The sequence below is a fragment of the Biomphalaria glabrata genome, chromosome 5, assembly GCF_947242115.1.
Source record: "Biomphalaria glabrata chromosome 5, xgBioGlab47.1, whole genome shotgun sequence".
NCBI lineage: Eukaryota > Metazoa > Mollusca > Gastropoda > Planorbidae > Biomphalaria > Biomphalaria glabrata.
The window spans coordinates 1795501-1816956 of record NC_074715.1 but is presented as its reverse complement, the minus strand read 5'-3'; the positions used below and the strand labels follow the sequence as shown (position 1 = coordinate 1816956).

Sequence of the window (21456 nt, the reverse complement as noted above, 5' to 3'; positions counted from 1 at the left end):
GTGTCTCTCCAAAATAGGGCTCCACAGCCACATGAAAGAGTGTTCGAGATGAACCATGGTCGTTCTACGACTGAAGGAGGTCAATGACATATTGTTTTATACTGAAGATGTTTAGCAATGGGAGATTCTGCATTCCTCATGATTCTCCGGTCTCGAAGAATAGCCGTATTATATATATATACTGAAGAATATAATATATAATATAAGATATACTGAAGAATATAATATATAATATAATATATACTGAAGAATAATTGTAGTTGTGAAAAAGGTATATACATTTTTATACTGTTGATAGAGAAGGATTGGTATGCAGATCTGTCGTTATAATTAATTTGAGCTCAAAAATAGTTTAAGGATAAAAAGGAACAAACGCTGAACTCTTTCTCTCCTAACTAACGATACCAACGTTGATTCCAACAGACTGTGGTAAATAATTACGGAGAGAAAGAGTTGAACCAACTTACACATTAATTTTGGAATTATTCATCCATGTTTCGTAAAGAAGTTTTGCAGTCTTCAAACATTTTGGAATGCCATATTTACAAGATTCAGCTGCTATCAATGCTCTTGCCGCGCTACAAAAAAAACAAAAAAATAATAAAAAAAAAAATTGACTGACCAAAAGCTTAACGAGAGGCGTAGGGGGGGGGGGTGGCAAGGAGAGCGTCAAGGGGGTGTTCGATGCCCCGGGCGCAACACTCTGGAGTGCGCCACATACAGCCTATATTTTTATGTGATGTTTGTAGAAAATGAAGGGGGGAGGCGCCAATAAATTAGTCTTAGGTCCACTACTATTTTTAATTTACATAAATGATTTACCAAATTGCATTAGTTCAGGAACAAAAGTCAGATTATTCGCAGATGATTGCATTATATATATATAACAATAAAAACAATACAAGATACAGAAATTTTACAAAGAGAATTAGATGAATTACAGAAATGGGAATCAAATTGGAGCATGTCTTTACACCCTGAAAAATGTCAGTTATTAAGAGTAACAAAAAAAAACTAAAACAAATTAATTCCACTTTTCTTATTCATGGTAAACCAGTAACACAAACTAAAAACACAAAATGATGTTATAATAAATGAAAAACTGTCATGGAATTCCCATATTGATAAAGCTATCAAAAAATCAAACAAAGCATTAGGGTTTATTAAAAGAAATTTCTATAATCAAATAAGAAATTATTAAATTAAACCATTATTATAGTGGGTTCCTGGAATTCTCCTGAATTTACAAAATATACGAAAAAAATCAAGAAAATCTGAAATTATTAAAATCTTATAAAAAACTCATGCAAATCTCATTCAAAACAAGCTTTTCATTTGGGGTGTCATTCAATATAAAAAAAGTCCAATCCTACTGGCGATTAAAAAAACGGCATTGTTAGCTTTCATTTAATAAAAATGTAATAATAAGGCAAATCTTACCCAAAACAGGAAGTTCAAATATTTAATTTACTTTAATAGTCACTGGCATATAAATATAGATCCAAATCTATCTCGACCTCTTAAAAAAAAAAAAAGCGATATTTTGTTAGTCGATAGTAAGTTTAAAAGGCTGATCTGAATTTTTATCGGGCTTTTGTTGGAAAACTACTATCTACAGTAGATGGCTCGTAAGGTTGACAGTAATTTCGTATTTAGTAAAGTTTGAATAAAATGCAAAGACGAATTTATTTTCTAATAAAAATCTTCATTTTCACTTATTATCCTTATCCCTACCCAGACTGGTGCCCCGCAATCTGTAGGACCGGCCTTGACTATACATTACATAAACTATACTTCTTTCCTTCTCGTAGTGCAGCGGATTTCAACATTTTATGCTCGGCGACCCTTTTTACAATCCCCCACTCGACACCCCCCCCCGCCCGCATACACACATACAGCAATAGAAGAGTAGACAAAAACAATCCATATTTTCGATGGTCTTAGGCGACCCCTGGCAAATCATCAATCGACCCCCAAGGGGGTCGCGACCCACAGGTTGAGAACCCCTGTCGTAGTGGCATAACGTGGTGAACCCGAAGAAGCATTTTGGTAAAAGTATATATTTATTGTTTTCTGAAACACAAAACAGCTGCACGAATGCATGCATTCGAAACGGGTTTTTCAGACTAATGACTTACATTTCTGTGTGTGAAGCACCTGCTAAGTCCATTCCAAACAAGTTAAACAAAGTTTCCAATTGCTTTTGCATAAATACCTAAAAAAAAAAACAGCAACTATATATTTATAATCCTGGCTACATTATCTCCTGCTACATCCAACAATGTAATTTTGCAAAAGCGCCTTACCGCTCAGCCACCGCGCCTCCTCGGTATGTTATGTTACTCATTTTTTAAATACTTTAATGTAAAGTTGTATGTTGTATAATTTTGAATATTTTCAATTACACTTTCGAAAAAAATAATAATTAAGATCCAATGGCACCACTGGGATACTCAAATATAGATATGCATTGATAAGCTACGACAAGGGCCTAAATCCAGGTTACTCCTAAACAATCTTAGAAGCAAGGAGAGTTGTCTCAGCTTGTATTGTAACTAGAGCTACATGGTTATGCAGATGCCCAGAGCTCGGCCCCTTTTTTGCATACATCCATGGGCGCGGCGGCTGAGCGGTAAAGCGCTTGACTTCCAAACCGGGGTCCGGGGTTCGAACCCTAGTGAATTTTTGATTTCGGGATCTTCGGGTGCCCCTGAGTCCACCCAGCTCTAACGGGTACCTAACATCAGTTGGGGAAAAGTAAAGGCGGTTGGTCGTTGTTCTGGCCACATGACTCCCTCGTTAACCGTTGTCCACATAATCAGATGACCTTTACATCTTCTGCCCTATAGACCACAAGATCTGAAAGGGGAACTTTACTATACTTCCATTCAAAACCAACTATATATCATGATTCGCACATATAAGATGATGGGAAGATAGCGATCTGTAGGTGAGGTTAGTCTCGGCTGATGTAAAAGTCATCTGATTCTAAGACCCACGATTCAAAAAGGGTACAATGGGGCCAGAACGAACAACCGCCCTTACCTTTAACCAACTAATGTCAATCAGCCATTGGAGCTAGGTGGGCATAGAGAAGACTTTAAGAAACCCGAAAAATCATCGGGATTTGAACCCGGGACGTTTTGGCTCTGCAGCCAAGCGCCTTACCACTCACCCAGCGCGCCCATGGGAAAACACAAATGCTCTTCTTCAAAGAAGTCTATGGTTCAGGACCTCATCAGAACCCATTTATGCTTTACCATATTGGCACAGAGAAGACTTTAAGAAACCCGAAAAATCATCAGGATTTGAACCCGGGACATTTTGGCTCTGCAGCCAAGCGCCTAACCACTCTCCCAGCGCGCCCATGGGAAAACACAAATGCTCTTATTCAAAAAAAAGTCTATGGTTCAGGACCTCATCAGAACCCATGTATGCTTTACCATATTGTCCTCTCCCTCTAACTATTACCTATGAATAAATGCACCTCAGCATTGCTGCCTAATGTTGCATGTAACGTTTACTCATCGTTGGCTTCAGCAATAAATTCGCAAACTACATTTATATTTTATAAAAATAAAAATGGTGTCAGAAGTGTGGCTCACCTGGAACCCTTCAGATGCGGGGGTACGTGCCAGCATTACGACAAGGTAATCAAGTTCGTTTTTTGCAGCCTTCCAAGGGACAAACTCTCTTTCGTTTTTCAGGTATGCTAGGATCGAGAAGGCAGTTTCTATTTCTAAATAACCAGATCTGTAATGCACACGAATATGGTATTTGAGTTCAGCATTATTTAAAAAAAAAACAAGGTTATAAAGACAGTTTGTGTGGGAACACAAACTCAAAATCGGCCCCTGAAGTGGTCCACCCAGGCCGGTAAAAAGCCAGGTTTAAATATTTTCAGCAGAATATCAGAATTATATTCTATCAGAAGTGGTCCACCTAGGCCGATAAAAAGGAAGGTTAGCTGCAGGTTTCAATATTTTCAGAAGAACATCATAATTAAATTCTATCAGAAGTGGTCCACCCAGGCAGGCAAAGGCTAATGGCAGAGAAAAGTGAGGAAAGAAGGTTGTGTGGTGCCCCAACGGTCCAGCAGACCAAGAGATTGTGAAGTTAGATATGAACCTGGCCTGATTTCATATAATGATTATCTTATTGGTCTAATTTTTTATATTTTTTTAGTATAGGGTCAATCTCGTATTCGAGCCTCATAATAAAAAAAAAACTTTCTTAGGAAAAAAAATTTTAATCCTTAGTTATGTGTCTAATAGGTAAATGAAATTACTGAAGTTCACGCGATAATATGAAAACTACTTATTAATTGTTTTAAATTATTTCCCACTTATATTGTATAATAATTAGAATTTTTCTCTTTGAAAAAAAATAGAATCCATTTTTTTGTGAATGTATTAATTAGTATGACAGAAGTTACATAATTTAGCAAAACATTTGTAAAAAAAAAGTAATTTTCAAAAATTCTAAAACCGCTCCCATAAATGTGTTAAAAGTATGGTAAACAGTCACCTTCCTTACTAAATAGCCTCCTCTCTTTGTAACTATTAATAGTGAATAGTTGTAAAAATGGTGTATTTTTATGAAAAAAAAAGATTTTAAAAATTAGATTTTTCACTTTCGGAAAAGACAAACGCAGCCGTTGCATCAGAACTTTGAATGGTCTAAAATATTATGATGTTGGATTTTCACTATCTTTTCTAGTTTACGAGATCTAAACGGGACGGACGGACGAAAGACATTCCACACAAAACTAATACCGTCTTTTCCTCTTTGGGGGGCCACTAAAAAGCCAAGATTGGACCAGAATGTAACTATAAAAGCATTAGCTAGATTACTTTACGTCTACTGAAACATACACTTACTTGACCAGATTCCATGCATCATTGATGAGTTGAGCTCTATTTATGACTGGTATAAGCTAACAGTAAGATACAAAAAAAAAGCAAAATAGAAAAAAGCAATAAGTGAACACAAAACATGAAATAGAAGCCACAGACAACTATACAATCTTCCATGTTCCTAGACTTTTCGCTAGCAGAGTGGTTAACGCGTCGGCTTGAGAAGCCTGAGAAGGCTTTAGCTCACAAGTTCAAATTATTTTTTTAATACATTAAAAAGCGATTACCCAGGTGTCCCATTCTTTCTCCTCCTTTCCAACTGGTCCAGTCAAGTGATTGGATCTTATCGTAATGAAAACGCAAAAAGAATGAAATTGCGCTGAACAAAAACAATTGGTAAAAAATATTTCTAATAACAGATTTCTTATCGTTAGAACAGATCTATTACAAATTTAATTATTTGACTCTGATCCAAACTAATTGATACATTAATATAAGCTTTTTGTTGTATTTTGCTTTTGTTTGTTTTGTTTGAAATAATTTACTTTTATTGTGTTGTACAAATGTTGTTATAATTAGATTTACATTAAAATATTTTATTCCTATTTCTCACTTTGATATATACAATATTTTCATTTAAAAACATGTCTCGCCTATAATATTAGATGTGTGACAAACGTTACTATTTTAAAAAACAAGATTGCAAATAGAGTTTAAGTTTACACCTAAAACTCGCATGCGACCCCTGAAGGTCAGTCTAATGCTTATGTTTGGTAAGCAATGTAATCAGGGTTGAATAAATTCAGAATAAATATCAAAGGTTAGGTACGTGTGTGTTTTTCGTCAAAATATGTTGTTTTTTTTTATTCTGTTAAAATATATAAATACAAAAATAGTTCTCTTTCATAAAATAAAGTACTTGTACTTTTAAATAGTGTCTTTCTTTTTATGAGAGGGACAGATGCAAAATATCATTAAATATGTGACAGACAAACCAAACAGAAATAATAGCTGCTTTTTTCTTAATGTGATCACATTATAATTTATTTATATTAATGTAATCTGAGTTCCTCTTTCAGACCTTGTGGTCTATAGGGCAGATGATGTAAAGGTCATCTGTTTTGCGGCTTACGGTTAAAGAGGGTATCTTATGGCCAGCACAACGACCAACCGCCTTTACTTTTTCCCCAACTAATTTCAGGTACCCATTAGAGCTGGGTGGACTCATAGGCGCCCAAAGATGCCAAAATTAAAAATCCCAGTCTTCAACAGTATTCAAACCAGGGACATCCTGTTCGGAAGCCAAGCGCTTTACTGTTTAGCCACCGCGCCTCTTTTATATTAATGCGTCGCAAGTAATACTAACCGTATGGTCCGTTTTCAGCTGCCAGATAAGAGCTTGCCAGTTGGATAATTCATAATTAACTCTGTAGTAACCATTTTGTTGTACATTACAAATGAACCATGAGTTATCATTGCAACTTGGTGGCAAATCATTATATTCAAAAGTCTCTGAAAGCCAAAGCATTATGTTATCGTATTATTTAGATGTAAAATGCGTATCACCTTAAACCCAAGAAATCTAAACAAAGCAAAATCAATCTATGTATCGAACCACTGGCGTAGCTAGGGTGGTGGGAGAAGGGGGTAGAATTTGAAATTCCTCCCTGGCACCCACTTGAGGGGGGCCCCCAAATGAGTGTTTTTCACATTCAAAATTAAATATTACGCATAATGCAGTGGCTTATCGTTAACGAGGGTGTCAAAGAGGTCAATCCCTACGGACACCCAAACTAAGGAAAACTCCTAGCTGCGCCCCTGTGTATCACACTACTTCTTGTTAATAATGAAAAACACGAATGCAGGTAATCTCACACGAAATAACTTGTCAAAAAAAGCTAGGAGTAATTATTAATTAAGGTAGCCAAGCCAAGCCTAGTTCAAGCGTAATTAGCCTCTCGACCACGCTGCCCAGTGGCTCTACAGCCCATGTCGAGCTCTGGCCTGCTTTATCACATTCTTCCATTTAGGACTCTCTTTCGCTTTTCATCTCCATACCCTAACTCTAAAGCTGTAGATTCTCCTCTGCATCGTCTCTTCATTGTAATAGTGGTCTTCCTTTGGGTCGTCTGTCTTTTTGGCTAATGCTGGTATGTTAGCTTCTCTTCTCAAGTCGTATTTTTAAAAAAAATATTCGTTTTTGAGTTAACCTGTCACTCTTGCTATATTTACAAAATATGTTCTAGGTCAGATAAAACTTATGTCATACTATGCCGGTTTAGTTGGTATGTAAAATTAGCATTAATTAAAAACACATTTTATTTTTTATTTTTTTATTTTTTTGTCCTGCACTTACTTGAAGTCTCATATTTCCACAGCCAGTAAATATTTTCTTCTGTTTGATCAAACTTTAATGTTAAGCTACTTGCAAATGTCAGTGGAATACTCCAAGAGTAACTTTAGAAGAAAAAATTACAGTGAGGTATCTTTTATTTTATAGTGATGTTTGATCATAATGCAACTTATATTGCAATTAAATGTCATATTAATAAGCACAATAAATAATGTATAGCCTAGTGGTGTTGTGTAAACATAAAACAAACAAGCAAAATATTTTTTAAAATCCTTTTTTTTTAAATAAAAAAAAAGTTTATGTAAAGGGGAAGAACTCCATTCTTAAAATTATATATACCAATAATGTACACATTTGTTTCCATTTTTCGATTTCCAACGAAATAATTAATTGCCAATAATTAATTGACCACCTGAGTAATCTTTGTTATAGATCCATGTTTAGATAGATACAATAAATAACTGTTTTAAGTATCAACTTGATTGGAGAATGCGTGAGGGAGAAATAGCGCTCACAATTATTTCAGGGGACTAAACTCAACACATTTATATATATGTAAATAATGAAGTATTAGTTTCCCTTGTTGCTATTAAATAAGATAATGAATTACCAGTAGTTAATTTTCTAATTGTTTCTTTTTAATTATTATTGATTCATGTCTTGTCTATGTCAATGAATAATTGTGCTAAGTTTCAGCTTGATCCGAGAATGGGTGTGGGAAAAATAACGTGTACACACTTTTTACCAGACAGACAGACAGAGTGAGTTGCAAAAAAAAAAAAACGATTTTAGAAAGTCAAACTAAACTAATGACAGCTCGGCAAGAATTGGTTGTTACATCTTAAAGAATGTTCAGATTTAACTCTGAGGACAAGGCAATAGATGTTTTGTAGCATTTAAATATATGTAGATGGCTTTTATAACCTTGCTAATTACTGTTACTCAAACATTGAAGTAAATCTTATTTGAATGATAAAGTTGTTGTTGTTTTTTTTTAATAATAAAGAATATATTACCTAAAGAGTGAATTAAATCTTACTTAAAAAGGTGAAGTAAAATCTTAATGAAGCAATGACGAAATCTTACTTAAAAGGCGAAACATATTTTCCTATCTCTGATGCATCACAATTGATTAGAAATCGTTCCTGGTGGACCATGAGATTTTTACTGCCCGTGCAGTCACGTGACACTGAGACCACTGGATAGTTCATTTGGAGAGTCCACGTGTCCATAATTTCTTTCACATTAATATTTTTGTTATCAAGTCTGGCTTGCTAAAATATATCAGTAAGAAGAGTGGTCAGTCTATGTCTGGTGAAAGTGCTGTAAGAGGCTATATGTATCAAATGACTTGGTTAAGCTATTATGTATATAAAAGTAATGTCCCTTGTTGACTGTTGTCGTTACCTTCAATGGCGTCCTAATAAACAGCTGACTTGTCAGTTAGAACCTAGTGTATGAGTTATGTGCTTAATAATTGAATGATATAAACAATGATGGTAGTGATAAATATAATAGAAATATTAAATGATCTCTCAATATAAAAGTTGTATTAAGAGAATATTCAAGACAAACATGAAATATATTTAAAAATCTGGCCTAATATAAAAAAATCACGTGACTGGCCAATGTATGAAATTTATTGACTTACCACAAAGTCCTCGTTTATACATTAACTGGTATGTGGGTGATGAGTATTTATTGACAGACCAATGTAGTATGTTTTTAATGGTTGGTCTCCTTCAGTCGTAGAACGACTATGGTTCATCTCGTACAATTTTTTCATGTGACTGTAAAGCTCTATTTTGGATTTTGATCTGCTGGTAAACTAGCTGGTCATTTTACGTAAGGCACGCTTTTCTTCAAAAGCTGATGACCATGTTTTCTCTCTATCCCTAGCTTTCTTTTATCATTGGATCTCTCCATCTACTGCGGTCCAGGGAAATGTCTTCCCAATGGTCAGTATCAATGTTCACTGTCTTGAAGTCCACGTAACTGAGGTGGGGGGCGGGACCTGTTTTTTTCTTGAACCCGACGCGAGTTACCCGTAGAGAATAACACTCAGGATGCGATTGTCCTTCATCCGGCGAACATGACCAAGCCAGCGCAGGCGGCGTTGTCTGATGACTGTACATATGCTAGGAACACCTGCTCGCGCAAGGATCTCAGTATTACATACTCTTTCTCTCCATGTGATTTTCAGGATCCTTTTAATTCAGTGGCGTAGCTAGAGTGGTGGGAGGAGGGGGAGAATTTGAAAATCCCCCAGGGACCGCCACTTGAGGGGGACTCCAACTGAGTGTTCGAAATTGATTTTTTACATTAAATATTAAATATTACGTAAAAGAGGACAAGCCCCCCCCCTTCCAGCCCCAAATAATGACAAATTCCTAGCTACGCCACTGATTAGGATCCTTAATGTAATATAATTGTGAATAAAATAGTGAATTATTTATACTCAGGCCTAGGATACACTACCTCTGTAAGCGATGCCCAAAGGTCCGTATGAGATGCAGAAGAATATACTTTGCTTGATAGATACAGCTGTTAAAAAACAAGAATTGCCATGTATATGCTCTGCACATTGAAAACATCTACATCAGGACAACAATAATAATAAGGCTTGTCTTCGAGTCCGAAGATTAATGAGGAATGCAAAATTTCCCGTGGCTACGCAGCCCCGAATCAGAAACCCAATTCGTAGCGAACCATTTTGAGAATGACTCTCTTAGAGCACGTGAAATGAAGCGAGAATTGAGCTTTAAGGGTCGACTTTTCCCAGTACAATGACAGTCCTAGCATCGCAAACGAATCAGTTTTCTTTCTATTAACTCTTTCTCTCCGTAATTATTCACCACATTCTGGTGGAATCAACGCTGGTATGGTCAGTTAGGAGAGAAAGAGTTTAAATCCTTGTCCGAATCGTCTTGCATGCGGGAACTCGACATTCATTACGCACGATTGAGTTGATACCACGCATCCTTTTTTTTGTGTGGTCTATTCATTACCTTGTGGAGCTCATGGCCCATATCCTAAGAATCCCAGCCATCGTACACAATCAACAACAATCTTTTGTAGGCCAGGGATCATACGCTTTGGTATGGGCACGGTTCATCACGCTCGAGTGCCGTCTGGACCGCGGTTTTTTGCGAGGTGGTCGGCCATGTCGTGGCCAACCACGCCACAACGGGCGGCACCTATTGCAAGGTAACGTTCGCACCGAATCGTAGGAGACGCTCTTCGATCGCGAGGACGTCCTTTAACCGACACCTTCAACATGTCTTCTCCTAATTTGAATGTTTGATCTGATATTTGATATGTTTCATTCGAAACCAATCCTCACATACGGCCTCAACGCTGGCCTGCCACGCCACAGCCTGTGGGCAGTTTAAATCTATAGCTCGTTGCCAAGTCGTACAGAGCTATTGGTATGAACTGCCCACAGGTTATGACGTGGTAGGCCAGGCCTTCTATAACGATTCGTCTCGTTTAATCCGATGTTAGGTCACATGACTCTTTTACTGTTTATTTGATAGCTTATTATATTTATCTTATCCTGCGTCTGCTTTTTCAGTTGATATTTCTTGTTTTTCTTAAGCTGGTGGTGAATTCACCATTTTTGTGAACACATTTAAACACACACGCATATAATATATATATATTGTCTTACATTCATTCCTTTTTGAAACGTTGTATATCCCAAGAAGTGCCGCATCATACGAATAACTGAGGCTCCCTGTGGATAAAAGACAAGAAAATTTTAAGATTTAAAACAAAAATTCCTCATACACTGTAATCGCTTTATGTGTGGTGTTTGCGTTGTTAGCTCGCGATAATGTTAAGCTCTTGCCCTTCTAAGCAGTGGTGTAGTTAGGGTGGGATAGGAGTGGGGAAGATTTGTAAATCCCCACGGGCCCCCACTTGAGGGGGACCAAAAATGAGTGTTTTTTACATTAAGTGTTAAATATTACGTAAAATGCAGGGGTCCCTTAAGAGGTAAATCCTCCCCCCCGGGGCCCTTAAATGATGGGAAATTCCTAGCTACGCCCCTGCTTCTGGGTGTTATATTCTGCTAAAGCGAATGTCTTTAGAGCTCACTACTTGTACAACTGACTGTGGCATTTTACGTCTCAAGAGATGATCTTTAAACTTTGCAACTTCTTGTGTGGCTAAAGAGGCCAATTCTTGATACACAGCTGCGGTCACAAGTTGGGCATATGTAATCACCAGGCGCCATTGCATTTTCACCCTTCTTTCTGATGATGCTGTGTAAGGCATCTGCAATCCGAGACCCTTCCTTTATGCACTCTCTCCATGTGGATCTATCCAGTGCCATTTTTTCCCAGCTGCTAGTGTCGATTTTGAAGAGCTTCATGTCGCGTTCTCATAGATCCGTGTAGCGTAAAAGTGGGCGCCTTCTGTTAGATCGCCATACAGAATATCTTGTGGAAGTCAAAAGTCTGACACAATAGATACTATTAACTAAATTTAATAAATGACACACAGGTACCAGACGATACATATATTAAACATAAAATAATAATAATACACAGGCGAATCCAGCCATAATGCAGTAAATAGCATTTCAAGAATCGATTTTAAAATCCAACATCTAATGCATATCATAATGATACTTAATAATACTTCACCCCAACAATGCTGCTGTGACATACACAAGAAGTGAACCATTTAAAGCATAAAGTAAAAAGTCCACCGGAAAAGTTCATGCTTTCAATGTTTTATACTTGCAACCAGTGAGAAAAACGTACGCCCTGTGAAAAGTACATTATTGGCGCCCCTTCTCTATTTTTCATGAGCATCACATAGAAATATAAGCGCGTATGGTGGTCCCCCCCCCCCCGAGGGAGGCGAAGTAAAAAAAAACGTACGCCCTGTGAAAAGTACATTATTGGCGCCCCTCCCCTCCATTTTCCATGAGCATCATATAGAAACATAGGCGCGTGTGGCGCCCCCCTGAGAGAAACGCGCGGGCATCGTGCCCCATTGTCCCCCGCATTACACCTCTTATTCCCTTATTTTCTTCGTATTATTGCTGCCTGGACGTGTGGTATGCACGTGACTCTCGTTTGGACTTCTAGATGACCCCGGGTTCAAACCCTGCACTCTGCCATCCGTGGGACTAGGAAGAAAATTATCTTCAAATTAGAAGGAACATCCGAAACATGTCAAACATTTTACCAGCAAACATTTAGGATGCAATAAATTACTCAAGTTTTACCTTAGCGTATGGGATGTCATCAAACAGTTCAATGACTTCATCTGGATGACCAACTGGGGCATACAGTGGATGAGAAGAGACCAGGCCATCAAAATTAAAGGCTTTATGTATTTCCATGAGTGTTAGCTTTTGAAACTGTTGAAAAAAAAGTATCCATTATGTTGATAACATTAACAACACTAAATAGAAACATTACCATTACCCAACACACTTATTTGGGAGACATCTATATTCCCTCATAAGTGTCTTTGCTCAATAATGGACTTACACTGTGTTAGACACTTAATAAAGAGACGCAGCATAGTTGACGGACTAACCCTCGACCAGCCATGACCTCACGGGAGTGTGACACTAGTATATTAGGAAAGGATGTACACATTGAGAGTTTTTTTTTGTAGAATTCTTGCTCTGGTTTTTACCATCACACTTACCATTTTCCACTCAGGATGTATGGCATCTAGTCCCAGGTACTGAACGAAAGTAGCAAAGCCTTCATTCAACCATAAGTCATCCCACCATTTAGGTGTAACAAGGTCACCGAACCACTGAGAGAAAAAAAGTATGTTAGCATTCTTTTGTAATTTGTTATTCTAAAAGGCCTGTGTGTCACTTACGAAACAGGATTAATACAGCAATTGGACCCCACGATGACCTGCCAACCACTGCCAAAAGAAGTAAGCTCATACTCTAATACTACATCACAAGGATCTCGGGGCTTGCAAAGACCTTCCTACAAGAAACACTATCGAGAAGAAGATGAAGAAGAAGACAGAGAAAGCGATGTCTAGGGCTTTTGCAAGAGAGGATTTGAGCCTCTTCAGCATTCACTCAATTGGTGTTTGATGATGATGACGATGATGCGAAGACAGCATCAAAGAATGGACAGGCTTGTCAAAGAATTAAATTCTATCCAAGGCATAGGACAGAGAGGAATGGAGTAAGAAGGTTGAAAGTGCCCCAACAGACTAAGGGAAATGTGAAGATGAAAAGTGGTTCCAGTGTTATCAAAGAATTGTCAAACAGAAAGTCAATAGATCTATAAATAGCACAATACTCTTTCCTCGTCAACCCTACACATAATTCTTTTTTCTTCAATCTATCATTCTTGTTATAGTATCTATCAGTTTATCATTCAGGCTATCATTCTTGTTATAGTATCTATCAGTTTATCAATCAGGCTATCATTCAGTCTCTAATTTCTTCTATCATTCAGACTATCATTTAGGCTATCATTCAGGCTATCATTCAGGCTATGGTTCCTTCTATCGTCAGGCTATCGTCAGGCTATCATTAGGCTATCATTCAGTCTCTAATTTCTTCTATCATTCAGACTATCATTCAATCTACCATTCAGGCTATCATTCAGTCTACTATCGAGTCCTCCCAACAAATCATATATCACTAAAGCGCCTAACCCACTTAATCACCTCTCTTAGCTTATACTTGGTGTTCATACGTAAGTATTCTAATGTTAAGGGAGAGATAGAAATGACAATACGAATCTAATACCATATGAGCCAGTTCATGTGAAACAACCGTAGCCACGAGTTCTTTACTAGCTTCATTAGAAATTCCACTTGTGTATAACATATTCACTTCTCTGATATAGAATAGAGGAACATAGATTTTTTTTAAACAATATATGTCTCATCAAGGTAAATATATTTGACATGAAATACTTTGTTCATTCTGATTTTTATTTTTCATAAATCATTTTTTTTCTATGAAGTACAAACATATATCATTAGAAATTTAAAAAATGTAAGTTCCCCTTTTAGACCTTGCGATCAACAGGGCAGATGATGAGCGCCACTGAATTCATCCTGGCTTTTTTCTTCAGGAAAACTAAACGCGATTGTTTATTGTGCTGGTCACGTGACACCCTCTTTTACCATGGGTCACAAAAGCAGATGCGCCCCAAGGATCCAAAAATTAAAAAGTTCTAGGATTCGGGTGGAAAATGGCTAGTAGCAGATGGCCCCTCGATTTAAAAACCAAAACGCTTTTAAACTCAGCAATACAGGCACAAATATTTATTTCGAAATCTTTTTTTTTATTTATTTTACTGTGCATTAAAGTTTATGTAAGAAACATACTCCTTAATACTGATTTTATTATTATTTATTATTATTATTTTATTTATTATTAATATGTCTACAATAATAAAAGAATAAGATCGAACTGTAGGCATACAGTCGGATAATTATATCAATATACAGGTCTAGTTCAACCCCCCCCCCCCTTAAAAAAAGTTATGAAAAGTTTAATTTTCTTTAGTTTAGTTTAACTACATTTTGAAATTCATGATAAACTATTAGTTTAACTTATTTATTTTAGTTGAAAACTAGTTTTAGTTCAACTTTAAAAAGTTAGTTTAGTTCCCATCACTATATATTATAATCTGATAATTGATTTTTGATTGATTTTTTATTTTAGGCACATCGGCACAATTTAGGCCATGTCGTGCCTGCATTCCCTTAAGGACTACTCTCTCTCTAAACAACAAAGGCCAGATTCTATACAGTCACATCATTAAAATCAAGGTCTATTCACAGTTAAAATAGTAAAGGTAGTAAAAATTTAATTATTTGGTAAAAATCTAATGTAAATAGTACATGTTCACAGATTCATAAATCAGATCTTCGTAGATAGCCCCACTTCCCGGATAAAGCCCAGTACCTTCCAAACGTAATCTGATAATTGAATTTGGTCTAGGCTTAAACACATGTTACTTCAGCGGGGTTTGCCGATTGTGGTCGTGATCAAAAGAAAGTTTAACTCTATCTCTCCGTAATTATTTTCCACTTTCAAAAGGGAATATTCATTTTTTCCCATTTGTAATTTACTACCCTTAAACTTCAATAATGGTTTTCTTTAAATCAGAAAATGTTAAAATCTGTATATATAAGCATGTCCTTTTTATGTAGCACAAATTAAAATTAACAAACTCAAAAATTAAGTTAATTTACTGGGGTCTAATCAACGATGGTATCGTCACTCAGGAGAGGAAGAGGTACAAAATAAATACACTTTTGTTTTCAGCAGTCTTCTAGAGTCTGGGTGTATAGGTCAATTGTTACAATTTTATATTCTCTGTGTATACATCAACTATTGATTTTTTTTTGGGGGGGGGTGGGAGGGGGTGAAATAAAGGATGTAATTCTTTTTTTAACTATAATTTACCAGTTATTGCGAACAAAAAATAAGATATCGCTTATACGGGAGTAGTTTAGCAGTACAATGGGGACATTTTTATTTTGTGTCTTATTTCATGTTAGGCCTTCTTCCTTAACTCTTTCTCTCTGTAATTATTTTTCTAGTTCCGATAAGTATTATTGTTTTTTTATCATTTGCATTTCCCAATCCTGATAGGGTTAAACTTTAGTAACTATTGTGTTTGTTATCAGAAAGTGTTTAATTTGGTCTTGAGTTATAGGAGAAGTTTATAAATGCAAAAAAAAAAAAAACAATTTAGTTTAATGGGAGTCAACGCTGGCATCGTCGATTAGGAGAGACAGAGTTAAAACTAACCCTCTATCGTTTCAGACTAAAAGTTTATTGTTAGAAAAATGGGTAACAGTCAGACACGTAGTTAGAAATTAGCCATCATTTATGAGCCCCCGGGGGGGGGGGGCTCAAATTCTTCCCCCTCCTTCCCTCACCCTGGTAACAGTTTTCGCCTGGTCCCTAAAGAGGAAATAGTCGGTAATGATGTTTCATTCATTTCTGAACTTTCGTAGCATTACCTGTAAAAAATAAGTCCCCAATTTTCCATAGCGCCAAAATTTAAATCTGGTATTGCTATCATATCTAAAAAAAAAAAATGTAATAAAATAACATAAGGCCAGAGAACACATTGCAGGGAAAAAAAATGTCTGTCTCTTTCTTAGATCTAGATCGACTTGGTCTCACCTTGTTTAGGGAGTGGAAACTTCAGATTGAAGAACTCTTCGAAATAGCTCAAAATTTGCACACCAACCTCCAACGCATACTCTGTACTGCGTACTATTTCTGGTCTTGACCAAGCTCTGTACTATGTACAGGAAATATGTTTTGCATGTATACATTTTATATTTCATATTTTCTTTTGGAGGAATTTTATGAAAATGTGTAAAAAAAAAAAATGAATATTTAGCATATTATTAAACTAAATTCTAAGTACTAATTTGAAAAGAAATATGTTAGAGACTTTTGATAAGCATTAAGACTAACACTTAAGACTGAGATTTAGACTAAGACTTAATACTAAGATTAAGACTACGACTAGGGCTAAGGCTAAGAATACGACTAAGGCTAAGACTAAGGCCAATGCTAAGGCTAAGATTAAGACTACGACTAAGACTACTTCATTGATCCTTATGGAAATTCGTTGAGATTACAAATGATATTTTCTCAAATGAAAACAACACAACAAAAAACAATCACATAAATAGAACAAACATAAAGAGTTCATTGAGTGACTGCTCACAGACGTCTTGATCCTTTTCACGTTCCCTAGTCAACGAGTAGTGCTGACACAGTCCAACCCATCAGAAGAAAAGTAATAAGAACAAATCTATCGAATTAAACTGGATCATAGCGAATCAGCCATTGATTAATTAATCAGGGGAAACAATGATCTTTGAGTTCACTAAACAGCTTACTGTGATTCCATTTTTAGTTTTATCTTGAGTAAATGAAAAGTCACTGATAACGAATGCTAGTAAGTAAGTGGACATTTGTTTGGTCTCAGCGTAAACATCTTTAACATACGTCACGCCTTCCTCTACACTGAAGAAAAATGTGGAAAATATAAAGTTCAATATTTAATCTGGACGAATAGACCTCATTCACCAGTCGTTGACAAGCAACATTTCGACATGTGATTCTCTATCTCTTCTATACAATTACGATCTAATTTTAATACATGACAGTTTTTTCGTTGTTTTATCAATTTTATCACGTGAATAAATGTTGTTTGTTTACGATTGGTGAATGAGGTCCGTTAGACACTACTGTTGCATGGGCAGCATGGTGTGAATGTGGAATGGTGCGAATGTGTCAAAAGAGGAAATATACAGGAGGATCCACAAATGGAGTAATGTCAACGAGATTATTATGGACATATTATTATGTGAGAAACAAAGATTAAAGTTCTCATAATCTACTATTGATGGGACTGTTTGGTGTATGATTAAGAGTCTTAAAACAGACGTGAAACCCCTAACCCTAACCTTATAAATTACAGACGTTACTTCAAAAGAAAAGATCATTAGTGCTATGCGTTTCGATGTATCAATCTAGCCATCCATGTTAATCAGTGAGTTAAACTGCCAAGTTATTTGTATTCCAGGCTGATTCAGGCAACCCACTCCATTCTCTAATAGCACTAGAGAAGAAAGATCAAAACATTGTCCTAGCATAAGAAATGTTCCTTTATTTCGTTTTGTGTGTGTGTGTGCGTGTGCGTTTATGTGTGTGTCTTTCAGAGTATTATAAAATGTTTTGTTTTATATTTGAAGATCACGCTTAAATTTTTTATGTATCATAGCTACTTTACACTGCAGACTTCTGTACTGATGAGTCTCAAAATGTAGGGATTTCACAAATGCTGTCACTCTTAAACAGTGGTTACCAAACTTTTCCTTTAACGGAACACTTCGCACATTCTGAGTATTTAGCGAAACACTTTGCTTATTTCTTTAGAGAGATTATTTCACATGGTGGCCTACGAGTTAATTATTGCAGAATTTCGCGGAACACCTATTTAGGCCACGAGGAACAACTGGGCTCGAGCGGAACACAGTTTGGGAAACACTAATCTAATAAATGTAAATATGTATTTCTTATAATTGCTATCGCTGATGTCCCTGATGGAGCGCAAACATCTTTGGCGAATAAGTTCAGTGAGTCTCAGAAGCTTTCTGCAGAGTACCCGTGAATCAGATCTTTGTAAAAGTGTTGAGAGGAGCTTAAAGTCGGGACGAGCAAAACCTGCCCTTGTTGAGCATCACCAGAGAATGCTGACCATGTCCTTCAGAGCTGCATACTATATCAAGACTCGCGAACAAGACTCTGGCCCCAAAACCTTCCTATAGAACAAAAAAACTATACGGAGAACTGCCTGATCTGGAAACCACTGCGCCTACAGACAGTAATGGAGGGAAAGCCAATAGTTGAGCTGAAAGGTTTTTGTCGTGACAAACGCTTTAAAGACCAGCTGAGGCGATAACTTTCTTGAACTGACATAGCATAGTTGTCTCAATTAGTTTGGATTGAAGATTAAAAAAAAAGCATTTGTACTATTAAAAAAAGGAGGAAACGACTTGAAATCGAACTCATGGCTGAAGCCTTCTCTAGCCAACACGGAAACCACTCGGCTAGAAGAGAGCTTACGAACGAGGAAGATTATCAATTGTTTCTAAAGTCTCGTCCTGTTTTTATGTTGTATTCACTAAGACTCAGAAGACGATCTATAAAGAGGACCTATTCAGCTTATTTCACCACATCATTCAATTACAATTTCTTTCCCTTGTTCGAGTTAATAAACAAAAAAAATTAATTACCAATCATTATTTAACTAATGGGGCTTTTTTGTAGCATGATTTGAGATTGGGTGTGGGAGAAATAACGTGTATAGAATTTTTAACAGACAGACAGAGTGACTTGATAATAGGCTTTGTAAAAACCTTCATACTTACAAAGTTGTTGAATTGTTAATTATCGGCATATTGGATAATGAGATCAAATGGCTAGGTCTTACTAGAGTTATATTGAAGGTAGCCTTCATGGCTGGTTCATCAAAACATGGAAAAGCCTTTCTAGCAAAGGTGCCTTGAAATTGAGTTGCCACCATGTACCTAAAAATGGTAATACAGTGCCTCTAGTATACATAAATAAATAAATTCTAGCTTTCATATAGCGCTACTTTCATGCTTAAAGCGCGCTCAAAGCGCTACGCTCCAATCTTACCAGTGGGGGAGAGTCAGTATTTTGAGAGAAGGTTTTCCGTGCTGCCTTTAGGCGCTCAGTAAACACAACTCTGCTCGAGTCGGGTGTCGACGCTTGAGCCCCTTCATGGGTAGCCAAGCCAAGCCAAGTTCAAGCGTACTTAGCTTTTCCACCACGCTTCCCAACATATACTAGTATATCATTATGTGTGTTTAAATATTTTTATTTATTTCAAAATTGTCCTTAATTGCAGTTCATACGAGATCTCAATTATAAGTACTGTATTTTATTTTCTAATTATGTTGTAGATTGCCAATGTATTATTGTGTGTAATACACAATTGTAAGACAATTTTTCTTTAAATGTAAATACAATAAAGGTTATTATCATTATTGCTAAATAGGTATTACAAATTACTTTTTTTTTCTGAAGTGTTAAAGTTCAATTATTAAGCTTTTAAATCCATTTTATTTTTCACTATCAACCTAATACTTTCCTTAACACACACTCTTATATAAATTTTAGATTAAAATTCATTATATCTAGGTTTTGTGTTGTGTTTTTAAATAGAATTTTTGTAATACAAATAGACAAAATGTATGAACACTTTTCATTGTGTCAACTAAAACTCGAAATGGGCTATGTTGCTAAATGTAAAAATTACATATTAGTTAGACGCAAATATCTCTTTTTTTTTTCTCTCTATCATGTACACGTAAAATCACAGTCTAATAATGTCATTTTGATTTAAAATGAGAACTGAAAAATGCGAAAGATAAATTAGGAAAAGGGTACTTCCGGCTCAATTAAGTTTTTCTATTTTTAATCTAAGATACGAAATGCGTCCGCGCAATAATGACATGAACTATTTTATATATCAGCAACAACTGAAAAGTAACATTATTTGAACTTATGCTAAAAGAAAATGCAGTTCCAGGGTATATCTACCATCGTGTTTACACGTTAATCTGAAAATTTAATATACTACTAAATTTTGAAATGAAATAAGATATAACACACTTTTATAGTTTCAAAAGTGAAATTCTGTAAAATAATAAATACATGATTTTATTTAGTAATTTATAAAAGAAACTATAATAAATATTGAGATTTCTTGAATTGTATTATGAATCTCGATGTTGGGACTTGTAAAACTTACACTGTTTGGCCATTTCTGGTATAGGTGCTGTAATAGAGTCCAAATAGGTCATCTTTCAAAGGTGACGTGTAACTCATTTCTATGACATACGTTTTCCCGACCTGTAAATATTGTGGATGCACAATTTGTTACAAAAGGGAGCTCTTAAAAAAATATAAAAAAAATAGCGTCTTAAACATATACTCTCTTTATGGCTAGGCCAATACAGTGATACCCAATGAAAGATAAATAGATGCCAAAGGATATACAATTTATACTGTCTTGTTAGGTGATATATAATTAAAAGTTATTTAGTAGTACTAATCTTTTCCTCTTACGTGAAGCATAATCTTTAAGGGTATACTTCTACATTGAAATTTTAGAAACAATCTATTTCTGACATCCCTTTTTTTTTTTAAAGCTGCAACCAAATAGTTTCGAAAATTCTATGTATACGTCTAATTGGAAACATTTAGAAATGTTCGAGGCAATTCGTTATTAGATGGCAGTTCAATTATTTGAATTGGCAAGTCTGGTTTCTCTATACATTGTTGTAACTCCGCTCCCGAGCCACACTGATGGTGCGCATCAGAGCGCCATTCAACACAAGTAGTGGCAGACATGTGGATACAGGACTGTTGTAACTCCGCTCCCGAGCCACACTGATGGTGCGCATCAGAGCGCCATTCAACACAAGTAGTGGCAGACATGTTTAGACAGGACTGTTGTAACTCCGCTCCCGAGCCACACTGATGGTGCGCATCAGAGCGCCATTCAACACAAGTAGTGGCAGACATGTTTAGACAGGACTGTTGTAACTCCGCTCCCGAGCCACACTGATGGTGCGCATCAGAGCGCCATTCAACACAAGTAGTGGCAGACATGTTTAGACAGGACTATTGTAACTCCGCTCCCGAGCCACACTGATGGTGCGCATCAG

At 36.3% G+C, this 21456-nt stretch overlaps 1 protein-coding gene across 1 annotated transcript in view; it reads right to left on the bottom strand.

Moving 5' to 3' along the window:
• Positions 1–21456, bottom strand: part of LOC106072368 (aminopeptidase N-like) — a 38432-nt gene that overhangs the window by 8755 nt on the left and 8221 nt on the right. The window contains exons 5-21 of the mRNA XM_056031227.1: positions 20538–20638; positions 19129–19287; positions 17092–17218; positions 16361–16481; positions 16195–16258; positions 13958–14048; positions 12880–12993; positions 12449–12583; positions 10880–10945; positions 9688–9753; positions 8296–8483; positions 7213–7313; positions 6223–6368; positions 4881–4936; positions 3606–3753; positions 2139–2215; positions 468–578 (exon numbers count right to left, since the gene is read on the bottom strand). Coding sequence (XP_055887202.1) covers positions 468–578; positions 2139–2215; positions 3606–3753; positions 4881–4936; positions 6223–6368; positions 7213–7313; positions 8296–8483; positions 9688–9753; positions 10880–10945; positions 12449–12583; positions 12880–12993; positions 13958–14048; positions 16195–16258; positions 16361–16481; positions 17092–17218; positions 19129–19287; positions 20538–20638 — 1871 coding nt within the window. The remainder of the gene's footprint in view (positions 1–467; positions 579–2138; positions 2216–3605; positions 3754–4880; positions 4937–6222; positions 6369–7212; positions 7314–8295; positions 8484–9687; positions 9754–10879; positions 10946–12448; positions 12584–12879; positions 12994–13957; positions 14049–16194; positions 16259–16360; positions 16482–17091; positions 17219–19128; positions 19288–20537; positions 20639–21456) is intronic.